This window comes from Echiichthys vipera (assembly GCF_963691815.1).
Source record: "Echiichthys vipera genome assembly, chromosome: 2".
In the NCBI taxonomy this organism is placed as follows: domain Eukaryota; kingdom Metazoa; phylum Chordata; class Actinopteri; order Perciformes; family Trachinidae; genus Echiichthys; species Echiichthys vipera.
Genome location: NC_139827.1, coordinates 5,073,972 through 5,093,180, shown reverse-complemented (window position 1 = coordinate 5,093,180; position 19,209 = coordinate 5,073,972). Strand labels below are relative to the sequence as shown.

General features: G+C 41.1%; 1 protein-coding gene across 1 annotated transcript; it reads left to right on the top strand.

Moving 5' to 3' along the window:
* Positions 1 to 207: 207 nt before the first annotated feature.
* Positions 208 to 17,346, top strand: sp2 (sp2 transcription factor). The gene is made up of 8 exons (XM_083927259.1): positions 208 to 253; positions 5,532 to 5,608; positions 6,427 to 7,182; positions 7,734 to 7,958; positions 9,960 to 10,272; positions 11,658 to 11,835; positions 13,028 to 13,221; positions 14,791 to 17,346. Exons 1-8 carry the CDS (start codon positions 247 to 249, stop codon positions 14,889 to 14,891), a joined length of 1,851 nt encoding a protein of 616 aa, XP_083783385.1. The 5' UTR covers positions 208 to 246; the 3' UTR covers positions 14,892 to 17,346.
* The last annotated feature ends 1,863 nt before the right edge of the window (positions 17,347 to 19,209 follow it).

The following is a 19,209-nucleotide window of genomic DNA, read 5'->3' as shown; positions in this document are numbered from 1 at the left end:
CCCCGCCAAGCACAATCTCGACACCCCATTGGTCGAGCCGTCATCCATCCTCAATGTGTAAAAATTGCACGCCACGATTGGCTCAGTTGAATGTCAATCTCACAGGGTTGCGCTGTCTGATTGGCCGGCACCCGCGTCGCTCAACGTTCCACTGTTCGCGGATTGGTGCAGCAGCAGCAGCGGGGGGCGGGACTCCTTCCACGGGGCTCGTCGGTCCTTCAAGGCTCACGGAGAGCGAATGTCGTCATGAGCGGTGGGTAGGAATTAAAACAATTGGTGTTTATATATTACATTCTACTTCGTAAAACATTGTGTTTGCTTTGGACGGTAACGCACCGGACATTATGCGGGACGACTAAGTGTGTTTATAGGTGGGGGTCGCGGTAGTTGTATGAACCAAAATAAGCACTTCCGGTAAAAAGGGCTGTAACGTTATCAAAGAGAGTTGGACTTGCTAAGCTACTAATATGGTGCTTTAGTTGTTTCCCGTGCATTTCTCCCGCCCATCTATTCCACAATAACACACAGAGATTGTGCAAGTAACGGTCTCATGTTGGTGCGTTTAGAAACCAAGCTGCACTCGCACCAAATCAGCTTAAAGCTAAGTTAGCTGCTAACCACTTCAGCCTGTAGTACTAGTTAGCTTAGCTAGTTAGCCACCGTTAGCTGGTTGTCCAAACCAAAACCAGCAGTTGTGTGTTTGATTGTGCACAGGTGTTATCCTGCTGAAGCTACTATGTCATGGTAGACTAAGCATGACTTTAGTTCCAACAAATAAATTAATGCATACAAATGTATAAAGTAGATGAATGAATAAACAAAGCATAAATAAATAAATACAGAAATAAATGAATGGATTCATAAATTCATGAATATATGGGACTTCATTAACATATGGACACAAAATTAAATACATGCAGGTGAACAAAAATGTAGAAATACATATTATGCATTTATTTATTCTTTTATTTATACATTTATTTTTAAAAACAGTTATGTATGTGATTGTGCACAGGTGTTATCCTGCTAAAGCTGCTATCTGACAGAGGACTAAACATTACTTTAGTCTCAATTAATTAATAAATAAATGCATAAAATAGATGAAATAATGCACAAATAAATACAGAAATAAATGAATGAATAAATACATTAATGAATAAATGGGACCTCAATAACATATGGACACTAAAATATAAATGGTAAACATCAATGTAGAAATACATGTAATGCATTTATTTATTCTTTTATTTTTTATTTTTACATTTACTTTAAAAAACAGATGTGTTTGTTTGTTTTTCTACTTTTTGTTTTTTAAATGTATATATAATCTAATATATTCTGATATTTTTGGAGTTTTAAATTTTCCATAGTGGTCAAAAACTATTTAAAATCAGATCTGTAGTATTTAAAATGTATAAATCTTAAATAGTTTTTCTTTGTGTATTGTGCAGAAGTATTGAGTTATTTTACTAAATAATAAGAAAGTGTAGAAATACTCTGTTGCAAGAAAAAGTCCTGCAGTCAAAATCTTACTAATATCATAAAAGTAGCTTAGCATTAAAATGTACATAAAGTACCAAACATTGCTGGATTATATTAGTTTTGCATTCATGTGCCCACTTTATTTCAGGCAGCTCATTTTAATTACTTTATATATCGCTGGGTAGCTTAATCCTTAATCGTCATAATGTATTAGTTGATTTATATTTTTTAATAATACACTGAATCTGCAAAGTAAATAAACTATCAAGCAAATGTAGTTGAGTAAAAAGAAGCATAAAATGGAAATACTTGAAGCTCTTTGGTAAATGTACTTAGTTACCTGTCTGACAGCTTCAGTTACTTCTCAAATGACAGTTTTTCGTCCCCGTCCTGTCCTGTGAAAACCTCAAATCTCCACATGTTGAATGTTTGTGATACACTGAAGGATCAAGTGTTCCTCTATATGTTGAGAAACTTCTCCTCCTCCTGAAGAGAAATAAAGTCTTTAAAAAGCCTCTCAGCTGGATCAGCTGGAGAACGCATCACAACAAAGCTGAAAACTTGAAAAGTTGACGTTTTAGAGATTAGGTTCTCACAGGACAGCCACGCTATAAACACATGATGATTTTATAGAATATGGCTGCAGATTAAATCACCCAACAGTAAATAAAGGAGTTAGAATGATCTCAACCTTAAACATCTACTATTTTACAGCACAATGAACACTTATACTTTCCATGCTTAAAGTAAATGCTGCTAATACTTCTAGTACTTAGCATATTTGTACGAAGTAAGGGTGTTAATGCAGGACTTTTACTTGTACTGGAGTATTTTCACAGTGTGGTATTTCGTACTTTAACTTGAGTAAATGATCTGAATTACGTCTTCCACAGCTGCCAAAAAAATATCTTAGCTAGGAGAGATTAGCATCTCAGCATGCTGATATCCCCGTGTGAAAGTTTGACAGTGTTTTTTTTGTTGTTTATCTGCATTTGTAACACTTTCACTTAATGAGGCTCGCAGCTCTAACAGAGGAAACCCTTCTTGTTTGTTCTGGTGATCCACAGCTACACTGATCCACAGCTACACAACACAGTGTGTTCTCTATCAGGGTAAAGTCCAGCATTGACAGATGAGGTGGCAGAAATCAGAGCGTTAATTTTGTGGATAAGAGTCTACTTTGTATTTTTAGACACTTGCGTCATGACGAGCAACTTATGTTTGGTGTGTTAAATGATGTGTTTATTGTGATTTTCATGTATTACCGTCACATGGTACCATAAGACTGGTGGCACAGAGCTCAGCATATGTTTATTTAATCTTCAACAACCAGTCAAAGTGAAATTCTGCCTAATGCATGATTAAAAAAAGGTGATTTTTTAAAACTTCCCAATTTCCCGATCCAAACTAAGATGCTAACATGAAGTGACACGTCCTTGACACTTACTTGCACAAAGAAAAGCAAACCGTTATTATTATTATCAGTTATTTTCTTCTATATTGATGCTTCTGTTGTATCATTTGATATATTCATAGAAAATCAGACATCCAGATTCTTCTTGTGTTGTGCAAGACGAGCAAAGAGAGGTGGTATTTTTAGCATCCTTTAAAAAAATCCTGTACCAAACAATAGTTTTTCATTCAGACCGTGGGAAGCGTCTTGAGGATTCTGTATTTAAATGCATTTATTCTGCATTGAAATGAAATGAAATTGCATTTAAGTATTTATTAAAAACAGCAACGTCAACAAATGCTTAGCTCTGTGACTCACTCAGTAAGTAACTAAGTAGAGTCACAGTAGTACTGTTCAGTAGAGGTGCAGACTGCCCTGCTTTAATGAGTGCAGCAGCATCTCTTACAGTTCGAGTAGATCTAGGATGAATCACTCTCCCAGCAGCCTGTGCACTTCTCACTCGAGTTGCTGGTGGTCACCGGAGCGGCGCTCTGTGTGGCTGTCATGTGGTTACGTGTCACCTGCTGTTCGACTTCAAGTGTTTGCCAGCTGACGTGCCTGCAGCTCCGCTGTAATGTGCTCGATTACTGCAAATGTTTTTGTTTCAGTTTGTTTTTCCGCGTTCATGAATGATGACAGAGGTTGAGTTAAACCTGAAAAATTCCCCCCCGAGCATTACTGCTGCATAAAACCGCAAAACACTTCAGACACACACCCTGCCTCCCTTTCAATTGTGATTGTGTTTTGTGTACACGCTGTATTACAGCGAGGGCGATGTGAACGACCAGTGGAATAGGTCGCTCTGTGTAAGTCCTTAGTGCACCACTTTGCTCCGAGCTGTTTTGTTTGACAATAACAGCCTCAACCTATTTTGACCATTAAGCAGCCCTAAATGTGCTTATGCTGCCCGTTTCATCAGAAACACAACATGCTTGATACAGTGGAGTCTAGTGGTGCATCTCTTTGCCTAGAAAGCACCTGGATTATCACCAGTGTTTTGATATTTGCTGCTTTATTATGTGATGTTTTATACTTTTCAAGGGCCAAACACATCAGCTGCCACGGTCAGTCAGCCAACGTTGTGGAAGCAGGCTTACTAGATCTCATCTCATCTTCATCCGCTTATCTGGGGTCGGGTCGCGGGGGCAGCAGCTTTAGCAGGGGACCCCAAACTTCCCTTTCCCGGGCCACATTAACCAGCTCTAACTGGGGGATCCAGAGGCCTCCTCCCAGCTGGACGTGCCTGGAACACCTCCCTAGGGAGGCGCCCAGGGGGAGTCCTTATGAGTTGTTCCATGAAAATATTAAACTGCAAAGATTTTAACAAATAATCGATCCGTTGTCAGCTATTAAATGAATTGCCAACTACTTAAAAAATCGATTCCAGCTTCTTAAATGTGAATGTTTCCCGGTTTCTTTCCTCCTCTGTGAACAGGAAACTGAACATCTTTGAGTTGTGGACTAAACAAGACATTTAAAGAAGTCGTTGTAGACTTTGGGAAACACTGATCCACATTTTCTAGAGCAAACAAATAATCCCGTAATCAAGAAAATGAGCATGAAAACAATTGTTTGTCGCAGCACCAGTTTCTCCACATTGATCTTTTTGCTGCACTTGCTTTAAACAGGTTTTTAGCACAACTTCCTGTCCTGCGTTTTAAAACCTGTGATCGTTGTCTAGATTATAATTACACTGGACAAATCCCAGTTAAATAGCAACATTACTATTAGCTGGTGCACGCAGTCGCACTTCACTTGATGAACAGGTTCAGAGGTTCATTAAATTTCAATCACCGTATAAGAGTTTCTATCTTAAAGGAACATGCTGGTGTTTTTACACATCTTCTCCATCTACTACTTTGCGATACTGTCGACTGTTTTCCAAAGCACGCTTATTTATGTCAGCTCTGATCTCGCTGTAGGCTGCGGTGGGAAAATGAACTTTCAACAATTATAAAGGTGTTTAATAGATTATCTACTCTGCTATGCAAAAGTAATCGGGAAAATACAAATATATAAATAAGAATTTATAAAATATATATTTAGAATTACATGAACAAATAAATGAAAATGATTCTGATTATTTTTTTATATTTAGCGAATTTTCTATATACACTTATTAATTTATTTGTTTCCCATTTAAATCCACATTTTTATTATTTACTTATTCATCAGTTTATTTATTTCTCATCATATTTCCACATTTTATTATCTATTTATTTATTGTTTATTTATTTATCTTCATATTTCCACATTTTATTATTTAAGTATTAATTGCTTTATGTATTCCTCTTTATATTTCCACATTTATTTTCTTATCATTTTACAGATTTATTCTTTATCATGGCGTTCCTACTGTATGTGGCTCCATGCAACACTAGATCTGTTGTCCTGTTAAAATGACTCGTCGCTATAGTAACTGATGATGTTTAACGGTCATATGGTGACTGCAGTGAGACTTTACAGAACCTGTCTTCCTCAGATGTGTGTCTGTTTTGTAGGCATGTCCTGTGATGCCCTTGAACAGCCTTAACCACTGCAAATAGATGCTGCAGGCAGCCTGACTCTGACTCTGCTGTGTCTGTGTGTTTTCCAGAACAACAGGACAGTATGGCCACCACTGTTGCTGTCAGTCCCAGTGAATACCTCCAACCCGCCACCGCCACAACACAAGTGAGTAACAGCCAGACGCCGCGTCCACGCTTCTCTCTTGTCCCGCTCTCCTGACATCATCGTCCCTGTTACCCCACGTTGCATCCGTGTTGATGAGTTATGTCGATATAATCAGTGTTGTGATATCACATTAAATATCTAAGGATGAAAATCTAAATACCGAAAAAGTATGTGTAGCAAAATAATCATCACACATCGCAGCTTTCAAGTGCATCTCACGACTTCAGCTTTGACTCAAGAATTTTTAATTTCTGACATTATTTTGTTGCTGACAATGCTTCTGAAAGCACTTATTAACTGATCATTAAAATATTGTCACATTGTTGTATTTATATTCATCAACATCACGTTTTTTGGCATCGTTTTCACTGCCAATATACAGCTTATGTACTTCGCTTCAGTGTTTTTTGCACGCTGTCAAAGCGTATGAATGTGGAAATAAGGTGGGAAGCTTCTGGACACGCCGTGACAGATGGGCTGGCTTGGTTCGGCTCAGCTTGGTTTGACTCAACCCGTCAGCCCAGCACGGAAGGGATTTGCATTTCATATTATAACCAGGCTTTCTGCTTGAAGGTGTCTTCAGTGGCTCTGTCGTAGCTCTCTGTGTATTTTAGTGTCTATGTGTTTTAGTAGTTTATGTTTTAAGTTTCATAAGACGCACCGCATCTTTCATATTTTAAGATGCTACAGATTACAGTATACCCAGCTACGAAAGGAAGCCTGAAAAGTCACGAGTTCGAACAGACGTACAGAGGGTCGTTGCCGTGAAGATGTGAAGTGCATATGTGTGTAATATCTGTGTGTTTGTGTCCCTGCAGGACACCCAGCCCTCTCCCCTGGCCCTCCTGGCTGCCACCTGTAGTAAAATTGGCCCTCCTGCTGCTCAGGCTCCCGTCACCTCTCCTCCGGCGCAGCCACAGCCCCGCAGGCTCCTCCCCATAAAGCCGGCTCCGATCGCTCCCGCTCCTCCCAAAAACCTGGGTTTCCTCTCAGCCAAGGGCAATGTGATCCAGCTGCCTGCTGGCCTGGGCTCCACGGCCTCTGGAAGCCCCATCGTGCTCACCATCCAGCAGAGCCCGGCCCGCACCAACAGCTCGGCCCCCGCCAACATCCAGTACCAGATGGTGCCGCAGCTCCAGGGTGCCCAGACTATCCAGGTGATGCCACAGGGAGGGCAGATCCAGCTCATACCAGGCACCAATCAGGCCATCATCACCACCCCCATGACCGTACCGGCACCCGCGGCCGCCACCGCTCCGGTCACGCCGCAGAAGACCGTAGCCATCAAGCCTTCCCCCAAGTCGCGCAAGCCAAACAACTGCGCCGCAAACATGGTGCAGCTGCCCGGCGGACTCACGCTGCCGCTCAACGTGGCGACCGGAGAGGTGGGCGGGGCTCAGTTCATCACCGAGACCGCGGCTGCCCCTCCTACTCCGGGAAAGGGACGGCGAGGGAGGAAGAAGAAAGTGATTTTGGCTGCATCGCCTCCTCCTCTTCCTCCTCCACAGGCTGCCTCTCCACCTCCAGAGCAGATGGAGACCATCCTGATCGAAGCTGGAGACAACATCTATCAGGTACACGCGGCAGAAAAGCATTAAACCTCTTTATTACGGTATATACCAAAAAACAAACCGTTTCTGGAGTTGTAGCGAAGGCTTACAGTTTCTCTGGAAAAATACAGAAGCAGAACTAATAATCTCAGCTGGTTTCATTGAAACACAAGTCCAGATGTGAGCGCTGACTAAAAGCTGCACAGCCAAGGTTACTATAGTTAAAGCTGCAGTCAGCGAGTCTGGGAGATCGAGAGAGTATCTGTAGAAAAGACCACTTTAAAATGTTACTATCATTCATATTTTTAATGTTTTTTTTGTGTTTAATTCAATTTATTCAATAAAATTACATTGCAAATAATTTCCTTTCCAAGTAAATTGTTGTATTTTAGCACTTTACACTTTAATCTGCTGTAAATATCACAAGTTATATTGTTATCGTGGTATTAAAGGCCTGATTCCCTATTATCTTGCAGCCCTCACTAGCACCGAAGCTAATAAAAAGCTGAATTATAATGTTTCTGTTCACACCGGAGCCTCCCAGGATCACCTCTCCCGTGTCTTGTCTTTTGCAGGCAGGTAACAACCTCCTGATCGTGCAGAGTCCTGGGCAGCCAGCTATGGTGCAGCAGGTCCAGCTGGTCCAGTCCAAACCGGAGTCCCAGGTGGTTCAGATCCCCCAGCAGGCCCTGAAGGTGGTGCAGGCCGCCTCCGCCACGTTACCGCCAGTCCCGCAGAGACAGTCGGTCCCCTCGAGCCTGCAGGTCACTCAGACAGAGCCGTCACCGACACCAACACAGGTAAAACAAAAGTTACACCAGTGGCTACACACCACTACTTATTTTATTCATGCTTTGAGGGTAGTCTGGGATTTTTCCAGAGTCTTCTTGACCTCCTCCTGGTTTTGGAGAGCTCACTCCAGCTTGCTCACATTATTCTGGAGCTCAATACTTTGAGCCCTCTCAAGCTCCAGATAGCTTTCCCACTCCAGCTTCTTTTTATGACTGAGCTCCAACTCCTCCTTTTGAAGTGCCTCTTTGTCTCTCAGAGCAGCAACAAGGTTGTTGTTTTTCTCTTTCTGCTCCTCAAGCTGAGCCATGAAGGAGGATTTGATTTCCTCAGCCTCCGCCAGCAGGGAGCTTCTCTCCTGCTAACATCTGAGATGGTCACTTTGATCTGAAGTTCAGTCTTCTTCTGTAGAGCAGTCATCAGGTTCTTGTGCTCTTTGTCCTGGCTCTCCAGCTGGGCTCTAAAGGAAACCTGGCTGCTTTCCTGGGACTTCTTTGCCTCCTGTTTTTGCAAATCTCCTGAGTTTGATATCTTTCGATCTCCAGGTAGCTCTCCAGCTCCAACCCCACTTAGGTTCGAGCCACTACTGCCACTTTTCTTTCAGAGTTATTTGCCTTCAATTCTCTCTGAAGGGCCTCTTTCTCTCCCTTCATCTGCTCCAGTTTTCCAAGCAGATCCTTGTTGTTGACCAACGGTCCCCTGAGATCTTTCTGGGCCGTCTCCAGCATCATACAGACCTTATTCAGCTTAGATGTCAGTTTCTTTTCAAGACTGGTCTTGTCGTCCCCCCTCCGGTCATGCAGCCGTCCTCTCTGATCTTGAGGTTGACTCTCCCCTCAGTTTGACTTTGGGCGAGCGTCGCCTCGCTGTCCTTCAATTCACACCTCACTTGTTCTTCAAGTGAACTGATGTATTCATCGGGGGTTCAACCTCCCTGGTGTTTAACTCTATTTAATTTTCCATCGTGATATTTGAAACGTCCATTGTCAGTCAATCTATATGAATAAAACTGAGTTTGAATTAAATATTTATCTGAACAAAAGTTGGGTGAAAGTACAATTCGTCTCTGAACCAACAGGCGTCTGAGTGAAGTTTGTGAATAATCCAAATTAGGGTCTAGCATTTATAGTATATATAGTATATTTATTTTTATTCTCAACCTTCTGAATCATGAATCATAATCAAAGTTGTGGCATCATGGATTCTTTGTCTTTGATTGTTTTCCAAATGGTCATGGATTCTGTTTAATTCTATCAGTGGTAGAGGTGGGCCGGGATCTCGCCCCACAAGAGGATTTATCAATTGATTCTTGTGGGACCAGGTCTTGTGAGCACTCTAAGGAGATAGGGCTGACAGCACTGTAACACAAACATACGGGGCCCACGCAGCTTCTTTAACATACAAGTTTTAGGTACAGCATCTACATATACGCAGCCATCCAACCTGACAAACCTGCGGGTACTGTACCCGTACCACAGTTAACAGACCCAGATAACTCCTCAGTACCCCGATTATTACATTTTTCTCTGAGTAATATTGGGTTTCCTGTCTGCACATGCTCTATATAATATAGCTATAACTCCCCCTGCCCGCTCTGTGGCAGTGGCTTTTGACCCTGAAATAGAATAAATCAGGAAGCAACGGCGCTGAAACAATGTGAAAAAAAACAACAACAACACAAGCTTTACCTTTAAACCCACCGAGGACTTAACCATGGTGACATACGTCACTACCGAGAAGACCCGGTTCTGTATGCATTCTGTCCAAAAGTCGTCCAAGTTGTTGTGATTTATACAAAAGGCCAAAGTGAAGAAAAAGTCGTATTCTGATGTAAATGGGTAAACGGGTTGGGGACGGGGCTAAAATCCTATTTTATCAGTGTTCTTAATAGTTTTTAATCAAGTTTTTACATAATATATCTTCAAATCACAATGAGGACAAAGTGCAGGACACTTTTCTTGATGATATAATGTATCAACCAACTTCATCCGTTTGTCCTCTTTTCCCCTCAGATCCTTTTCAAAACAGCGTCGGGTGAGTGGCAGTCTGTTCAGCTTCAGGAATCGATCTCCCCGGCAACCACCCCTACCACTTCGGTCGCCCCACCCACCACAACCACCACCATCACCGCCTCGCCGCCGGCCGGCACCAAGAGGGCGCTGGCGGGGGGACGGAAGGAGCGAACTCTGGCAAAAATAGCTCCGGCGGGGGGTATGATAGCGTTGAACACGCAGCAGCTCTCCTCGACGACCCAGGCGGTGCAGACGATCAGCATCAATGGCGTCCAAGTTCAGGGAGTTCCCGTCACCATCACCAACGCAGGGGGTGAGCTCACGCTGTTTTTTTTGTTGGTGCTTGTTGGCTGAGTTCAGTGTTTCACAACTGACCCACTTTTTTAAAGGTCATTTTGAAGAGATGTTCGTTTTATAAATCACAACTTTGTTTTATGCTACAACCACGTTAAACACTTCATAAATGAGACCAAGTGAAGCATTAAGTCTCATTTCTTTTTCCTCTCATCAGCTAAATAATAGAGCCAACACATGAATGAGACAAAATAGGAGCATTCTCCTTTTTTTCCTCATCAGTGGAATAATATAGATATTAGGGAGCGGACAATTGTAATAAAATAACACTCACAATGAGTTGATTGTGGTGAAGTTCCATAATTGGAATAATTGACTGTAGTCACTTTAGTTTTTCCTGTAACCATAACATTATTTTGCTCAGTAGCCCAAAAGTTACAGTTCAAATCGAGTCAAATTTATTTTATTTTACTCCTTTTCTCTGGAAAAAGGTAAAGAATACCGTTCATAATAACCGTAACAGAATGAAGTGACCGTACGCATCGTATTCATCTTTCAAACTGCGCTTCACAGAACAAAGACAGAAACAATTCAACTATTTGAGACCATGTGAGACAATGAAAATGATGAAATTGTGATCAAATATTTTTAAAAGCCATAAACTGTAAAAGTAGTAGATTAAAGAACAAGATCAAAGAGATTAAAAAGACTAAAATCCGGTTAAATCAAAGCTAGACTAATAAAATGAGGACATGCAAAGAGGTAAACAATTAAAACAATTAACTAAAATCTTAACTACACACTGAACTAAAAATTAGGAGCATACTCTTAATATATGTAACCGTACTTAATGCACAGTGTTTAGCTGCTCTTGAAAAACTTTAACAACCAAACAAAGTTAGTTTTTAATCAAATATTAAAAGACATATTTTGTGGTTTTATAATTACGATGCACTTCAATAAAGGATCACAAGCAGCTAACGCCCTCGAGAGCAAACTCAGCAGAAATTATCCACCACTAAAGAGAAGATTCAAGATATTTTGAAGCTTCTTAATCAACTCTCTCTCTCTCTCTCTCTCTCTCTCTCTCTCTCTCTCTCTCTCTCTCTCTCTCTCTCTCTCTCTCTCTCTCTCTCTCTCTCTCTCTCTCTCTCTCTCTCTCTCTCTCTCTCTCTCTCTCTCTCTCTCTCTCTCTCTCTCTCTCTCTGATTAGAACTTATTGTCCACTCTTTGCTTTCATGTGACCCTGTTATGTTAATGTCATTATTAATCATTAATTAGTATTTCAGTCCGCTTTGACTCCTGGCTGTCAGCTCACAGTCTAATTAGATTTTTAGAGGAGCTTTGGCAGTGCTGGCCAGAGCCCTGCTGTGTCTCTTACAGTGTGTCTGTCTCTTTGTTCAGGCCAGCAACACCTCACGGTGCAGGCGATGCAGGGCGGAGGGCTCCAGCTGGCAGCGACGCCGGGCCAGCCGGCCCTCCAGGTGGACCAGACCCTCACCCTGGAGCTGCCCGGCCAGCCAGGAGAAAAGAAGAGACGCATGGCCTGCACTTGCCCTAACTGTAAAGATGCAGATAAGAGGTGAGTGTGTCAAGAGATGAACAAATGTGCAACAATATTACACTTTTACTTTGCCAAGGTTTTTCTGTCCATGCCAGGTGAAACTGCAACCAATTTTTCTGTTGATCATTTTCTTGATTCAACGATCAATTGTTTGTTCTATAAAATGGTAAAAAATGGGGATCAGTGTTTCCCAACGTCCACGATAACGTCTTCAAATGTCTCGTTTTGTCCACATCTCAAAGATATTCAGTTTACTGTCACAGAGGAGGAAAGACACCAGAAAATATTCACTTTTAAGAAGCCGCAATTAGAGAAATGTGACTTTTTGGAACAAACAAAAAAAGTTCACAACTAATTAGGGCAGAAACAATTATCGAGTAACTTGATTACAAAAATCCTTGAGGCAGAGATTTTGCCTAAAGAAGTCATTTAATTCCTATGTTGCATGTTATGCGGCCTGTTTAACGCAGTGATCATTGTTCCACAAGGACCGTTTTTGCAGATGCACACCACTTCATACGGATTTCAGTTAGCGCAATGGCAGAAAATGTCTGAAGTTTAGGATCATTTCACAGTTACAAAGAAGCCAAAAAGGAGCAATGTGCCCACTGCGTTCTAGAACGGGCGCACAGCAACAGCACACTCGATTAAAAACCAGATTATATTCCGTTTCTGTTCGGTTTCTCAAACACCGTGTAAAAACCATACCCCGGGTAAAATCGGGGTTCTCGTACCCCGGTTAACAAACCTAGAGAACTCCTTCAGTTCCCTGATTATTCGCACATGTAAACATCATTTTCGTATTATTATCGGGTTTCTTGTCTGCGCATGCTCCCCACTCCACGGCCGTGGCTTTTGACCCAGAAATGGAATAAACAAGGAAGCAACGGTGCCGAAAACAACAAGAAAAAAACAACAATGACAATAGAGTGTTAGCTTTAAACTAAGGGAGGACTTCTCAAACGCAAGTAACATTAATGGATTGTAAGGGACTGTAAGGGAATACTATTAACACATGAAAATCATCATCATGAACTGACTTCAAATAACTGCTGACATTTCAAATGAATGACCTGCTCTTAGACATGTGTGTATCTTTTAATATTTAGTGTATATTTCTGTATTTTTCAGCGTTCGCTTTGCACAAAATACCAGGTCAAATTCCTAGTATGTAATATGTCTGCGTGTGTGTGTGTGTGTGTGTGTGCAGGCCCGGGGAGGTGGGGAAGAGGAAGCACATCTGCCACGTCCCTGGCTGCGAGAAGACGTTCAGGAAAACGTCGCTGCTCAGAGCTCACGTCCGACTGCACACCGGCGAACGGCCCTTCGTCTGCAACTGGGTTTTCTGCGGGAAACGTTTCACGCGCAGCGACGAGCTCCAGCGGCACGCCAGGACGCACACAGGTCTGTTGAGACATTGAAACACATTTAAACACACAAAAAAAGTTAAACCACACTTTTTTTCCTGTATATTTTAATTACAGCCCGACCGAAAATAAAGGGTTTTGGCAAATATGTCAGCCATAGAAGAAAAACGCTTAAGATATGTTTGTAATTCTTGCGATTAGGGCTGAACGATTTGTTTTTTTTCTGACCAATTTGATGATTTAGTCTAATTTTTGAAAGACAAGCTTCAGTTCAATCTTCACTGACTCATGATAGATTTAGAAATGCAGATTTAAAACTTGATGGATATTGCCATAATACTCCACATTTCTAAGCTCCGTCTCAATCTTTTTGAGACTTGACTGAAGTTTCAATGCTCAGGGTATTACATGCAGGCGACCATGGGTTTGGTGAGGTAGTTATTATGGCGTTAGTTATCTCCTGGTGCCTCTTTGAGCCTTTCTCGTACAGAGTTACCGTCATAATAGACAGTAGTGGGTTTATTGTTGTTGTTCACTAGAATGGGCTAGAGTATCACTGTCACTGGATTTTTCTGTCATGCACTCATCGTATAGTCGCCTGTGCTGCTTCTTCTTCAAGTTCTGATATAAATGTGTTGCCCCTCCATGTTGCCGACTATAACACAACGAGCCTCGCACAGAACCTTCTTTTGAAGCACGACTGTCTCAAAACCCAAATAATCCCAGATGACCCAAGTCGTCGCCATAAAATGGTGTTTTTGTTTCCTGGAAATCCATCTGAAAAAAGTGGTCGTCATATTTTCTGGGTCTAGATTTTAAAGGCAGAGTAAGTGCTTCTATAGACACAGTCACTGAGTGAGCATGTAAGTATACAGTCACAACAGCAGATGGAGCCAAAAATCAACCTTTCATGACGGGCCGTCAATCACAACACAGTTGATACAGAGACACTGTTTACAGAGACAACTATCTTATCTTACCGGGACAGGGGCCTGAGACATAGCATGACATAATGGTGATTAACACAGCAGAGTCAAACAGCTGTCAAGCCGCCACTTTTGTTTTAAACGGTCATTTTGAAACTGACTGATCATTTTGTTTAATTAATGGGTTCCTGAAGAGGACTAGTTCTGGTTTGAGAAGAAAGACTCATTTTGTTTTGGTCGTTGGAATGGTGGGTTTGAAATCATTGGATTAAGAGAAAATACTAAGTATATACTATGCTTTGGTCTTCAAAAAGTATTTCTGAAAAGCATTCTTAAAAAAGAGGGTCGTCTTATAATCAGGACCGTCTTATATTCGGGACAATAAGGTACTAAGGTACATTTCCCACCGTTGTTTTCGGTTCAGCTGAAGACATTTTCCACACACCGAAAATTATTTGGGCCTCCCGCTTTGTTGTGGCTGGGCGTTCACGCAGACGCTCTGGGTCATGATTGGTGAGCGCCACTTGTGCATGACAAGCAAGGTGCTCTCAATTAGTGAAGCACGACTGGCACAAAAAGGGGACAGTGTAAACATCAGTCAGACAAACGCGCTGCATAAAGGCTACGTCATTACATAACTGCAGTGTTTCTAAACCGCATTCTTTTGTTTCCCCCCGCAGGAGACAAACGCTTCGAGTGCAGCCAGTGTCAGAAGCGCTTCATGAGAAGTGACCACCTGACGAAGCATTACAAGACTCACATAAACACCAAGAACCTGTGAGCCGCCTGTATACCGAGCGTATACGCAGACAAAACTCTCTGAAACTAAAGACTGTATTAGAGGAAGGAGGAGGGGCAGAGGAGACGATACCACGGGAGTGTCAGTGACTCGCCCCGTTATGGGAAATACTCCAAAAAAAGGTCCCTACATCCCCTCTCACTCCTCCAGGACACTGTATGTGTAGCGTGGTGTACAAAGAAAACCCTTCCCGGTGGACTTCAAACGGATCCAGCAAATTTATTAATAATAGTTCATCTTTCTTCTCGAGCGCGGGCCAGAACCAGGTCTAGCCGACTGAAGAGATGGCCAGGCTTCAGACGCAGACGCTTAACTCTGCTTGCTTATTTATGAACCTCTCTTTTGGCGGAAGAACAGAATTATTCAGACGCCCAAACACCGAGACCACAAGACTCCAGTCCCAATTTCCCCTCTCTTTTATTTTATTTCGAGTTTCTTTTCCCCAAATCCTGCTTGTTTTTTATTTTATATTTATCTTTGTTTGTTGTAGAACATTGGGAGCGCCCAGAAAAATTGTCTTTCAAGCACCGAAAACAAGGAAAGAAAAAGAAATTCATCACTTTTTTGTAAATTTGACAGGAATCTTGTTTTACCTCCAGTGGAAAGGTCATTTTGTGTTTCAGCAAATTTGCCCCCTCTCCAAAAAATAATATGGGGAAGATTAGAAAAACCTTCCAAGGCTTTTGAAAACCTTAAGAAGTTTACATTGGTATTTTTTTAAAGTGTGCATACTATTATACATAATTATAATAATAATAATAATAATGACAATAAACTATTTATAACTTTTTTCCACACATTTGTTAGAAATTGATTTACAAATTAGAACGAGACATAAAAAAAAGAAATAAGACCCGTAACGTTTCACAGGAGAAATACACATTTTTATCACATTAGCATTGAGGGGAAGTGATGTCAGGCTGAGCTTTTTAGTTTAATCGTAGTTTAGCGATCACTTCGCTGCCGAAATGTCCGAACAAAACAGCAGCACTTCACACTGAACTCACCTTAGGAACAGGGTTTAATAAGCAGTTCAGGGCCCTTAAAAGTTACATTTTAAAATCAATTTCTAAACAAAACAAGATAATAATAATCTCTTGGTGAAGATCCTGACTCCTGACTACACACCGCACAGTGGTCTGAATTGGGGCTGCAACTAACGACTATTTCTTTATCAATTAATGTGCAGATTATTCATTAAGTGTGGTCCAAGAAATGTCAGAAAATATAAAAAAAAGTGTCTGAAAGTCTAAGGAGATACAGGAGGTATTTGAATGTCTTGTTTTATCAGCCCCCAAACCCAAAGATATTTAGTTTAACACATAAAAGAGAGAAAAGCAGGAAATCTCCATATTTTACAAAATAGTTTTTGTAATTTTTAATTTTTCTGTTTTGTTGCATCTCTTTAAGTCTATAAATGCAAAAACATGAAGGTATGGACACATTTCAAGGTTCAAGCAAATGTTGCAAAGAGATGTTTTTTTGGGGGATGTCGCAAAAACATCAGAATTTGAATCAGGATTCACACAAAGTTTGGTAAAACTTACCAAGTTTCCTGGTTGAATGGAGCATCATTAAGTTTTAATTGTTTGTCCCGAGGCTTTTGAACGAGTCCCATTCGATGCGGTGTAACGTTAAAAACTGGAAACATGCAATTGGAGAACATTAGAGGACCTAGGATTGATCCCTGTGGAACACCAGATAAACCAAAACGTTCTAAGTGATTGAGAAGCGTGTTGTGGTCGACCATATGAGAGGCTATGGGTCTACGGTGAAGCAAAAAGGTGTGAAGATGTGTGTGTGACATCTCAGATGACTGGAAGACCGACATTCTTCAGAAATGTTAATTAAAGAGGTTGGAGGAAGCAACTTTAAGTTACTTTTTTTTGAGGTCCGACAGTAAAATCTCCTTTTTTTTATCGATGAGTATTATTAATGTATGAGAGATGATTTCACGTATGCATCTAATGTCTGCTACCTAATAATTCTTTACCTTTTTTAGACAAAAAACACTTTTGTGGCGACAGGGCTGAGAAATTCAGGACCTTTTTAAAAGTTTGACATCAACAAGGTCTTGCCGTGAGTCTCAAATTAAGTATTAGTGTGATAAAATGTTCACACCCGTTTTTCCCCTCTTGAGTCCAAACCAGGTTGCTAAATACAGTAGTCGGTCATCCATCTTGGATACCACAACAGGTACGCTTACGTCGAGGGCTGGGTATCGAACTCCGATACTTTCGATAATGAAAAGTGTTGAGAGTCGGCATCCGTCATTTTCTGACATAGTTCCTGATTTAGATCAGAACGTTTAGTTTGATCCTGCTCTTGAATGTGTGTTTAGATGTTTAATTTTAACATTGTTTATTAACATAAACGCTTTTTTTTTTACCTGAAAGGTTTTTGAGTTTTCATTATTATTATATAAGTAAAGGTATGATACCCAGCCCTACTTACACTGTGTGTACTAATAAAAGAAAGTTCACTCCAGGGTAACTTTGCTATTCTAATTTACTGACAGTATCAGTTAGATTTGATGATTCGTAGCATGTATATACTGTATTTATTTATATATTTCTATATATATATATACAGTATATGATCAGATTTCCAATGATTAGGCCTGACTTGACAATCACGTCCCGAGAGGAAGAATAAAATCTTTCTCAGGCCTTCGATGAGTCACTTTGTACATTTTATTTCCAGCTATGTGATAGCTTTAATTCTGAATTAACACTTGAGCAGTTATCGTTGACCTACAGATGACCAGCGTTAGGCCTGCTGTACAGTATTCACACACTTAAAATGTAATTTGCTTTACAGTTAAAAAATGGTTTCTCATATTTTCTATATAAAAATAATGAAGATTTACTTATTATTTGCTTAATAAGCTCTTTTTTCTGTGGGTCAAGTTCGCACAACGGTGCCATCAGACAGCAGCTTTAATACTGTGACACACTTGTTTAAATGGACGCTGCTGTTGCTTCGTTAATAAACATCCAACAACAACAACAACTGTGACCAAAAAAAGTCTGATTTATTTTTAATAAAGTGCTTCACAGGGGCGACAGTAAAGCGCACATGCCATTGGCCAATATTTGGTGTATTTTTTTTAAGGATGTGTCTGAGGACGTGCGTTGCCATCTGGGGGGGATGAGGTTGAATGACAGCCTGCTCATATTTATGTTTGTATTTTTAAATGTCTGAATATGTAAATAACGTGTGTGTCTGGTCTGGACGCAGTAAATGTAGGATATTAAAACCCAAAAGCTGCGTAGTGTTTGCGGTGGGCGCGGCCGGCCTCTGAAGGACATGGATTTTGTACAGTGTGTGTGTAAGGAATAAAATATAATGTGACATTGTATAGCTTCATTCCTGCTTTGTATAACACTTCTAGGTCTTTTTTCTATTGAATTAAAGATGCCTTAGACAGCTGCACCCAGTATTTGGAGATGTGTTTTTTTCTGTCTAATTCCAGGTGTTAATAACATTTCTCAAATTCCTTTTTGTGTTTTTAACTCATGTTACACGCTCATGTGATGTGCACTGATTTAAAAAATCCCAGGTTGCAAAATTTGTAAAATTTTAATCCGTTCATTAATGCTTCTCCGTCTCCAGGACCAACATGTCACATATATTAAAATGTTCTATAGCCAGCGATTCATTTTATAACTTATGTAAAAGGTGCTACAACGTAAAGTTTGCTCCTTTTCTACAGCCCCCCCCCCCCCCCAATAAAGAACTCAAACCTTTTTTGTGGCTTCTTTATTTTTTTAATGTTCTCATTTTAAGATCTCATCTCATCTCATCTTCAGCCTCTTATCCGGGGTCGGGTCGTGGGGGCAGCAGCTTTAGCAGGGGACCCCAAACTTCCCTTTCCCGGGCCACATTAACCAGCTCTAACTGGGGGATCCCGAGGCGTTCCCAGGCCAGTGTGGAGATATAATCTCTCCAGCTGGTCCTGGGTCTTCCCCGAGGCCTCCTCCCAGCTGGACGTGCCTGGAACACCTCCCTAGGGAGGCGCCAGGGTTCATCCTTACCAGATGATCCTGAACCACCTCAACTGGCTCCTTTCAACGCAAAGGAGCAGCGGCTCTACTCCGAGTTCCTCACGGATGGCTGAATGAAAGTATAAACGTGTGTTAAAGTGTCCTCTAGGAGCCAAAACCTGTATAAAAGTGCCCTTTTTTAATTTTCGCCCCTGCCCTTCAAAAAGTCTGTGCACGCCACTGTTAAGGAATCAAAATAACCCAAAATCTCAAAATAAATATGGTACAATTGCCTTAAATGTCTGCACTGGACG

What these genes read in the sequence shown, in the direction of transcription:
- sp2 (XM_083927259.1), top strand. An exon ending in CTGGAGACAACATCTATCAG is followed by an intron (nt 7,183 to 7,733) that starts GTACACGCGGCA and finishes TGTCTTTTGCAG; the next exon opens with GCAGGTAACAACCTCCTGAT. An exon ending in GCACGCCAGGACGCACACAG is followed by an intron (nt 13,222 to 14,790) that starts GTCTGTTGAGAC and finishes TTCCCCCCGCAG; the next exon opens with GAGACAAACGCTTCGAGTGC.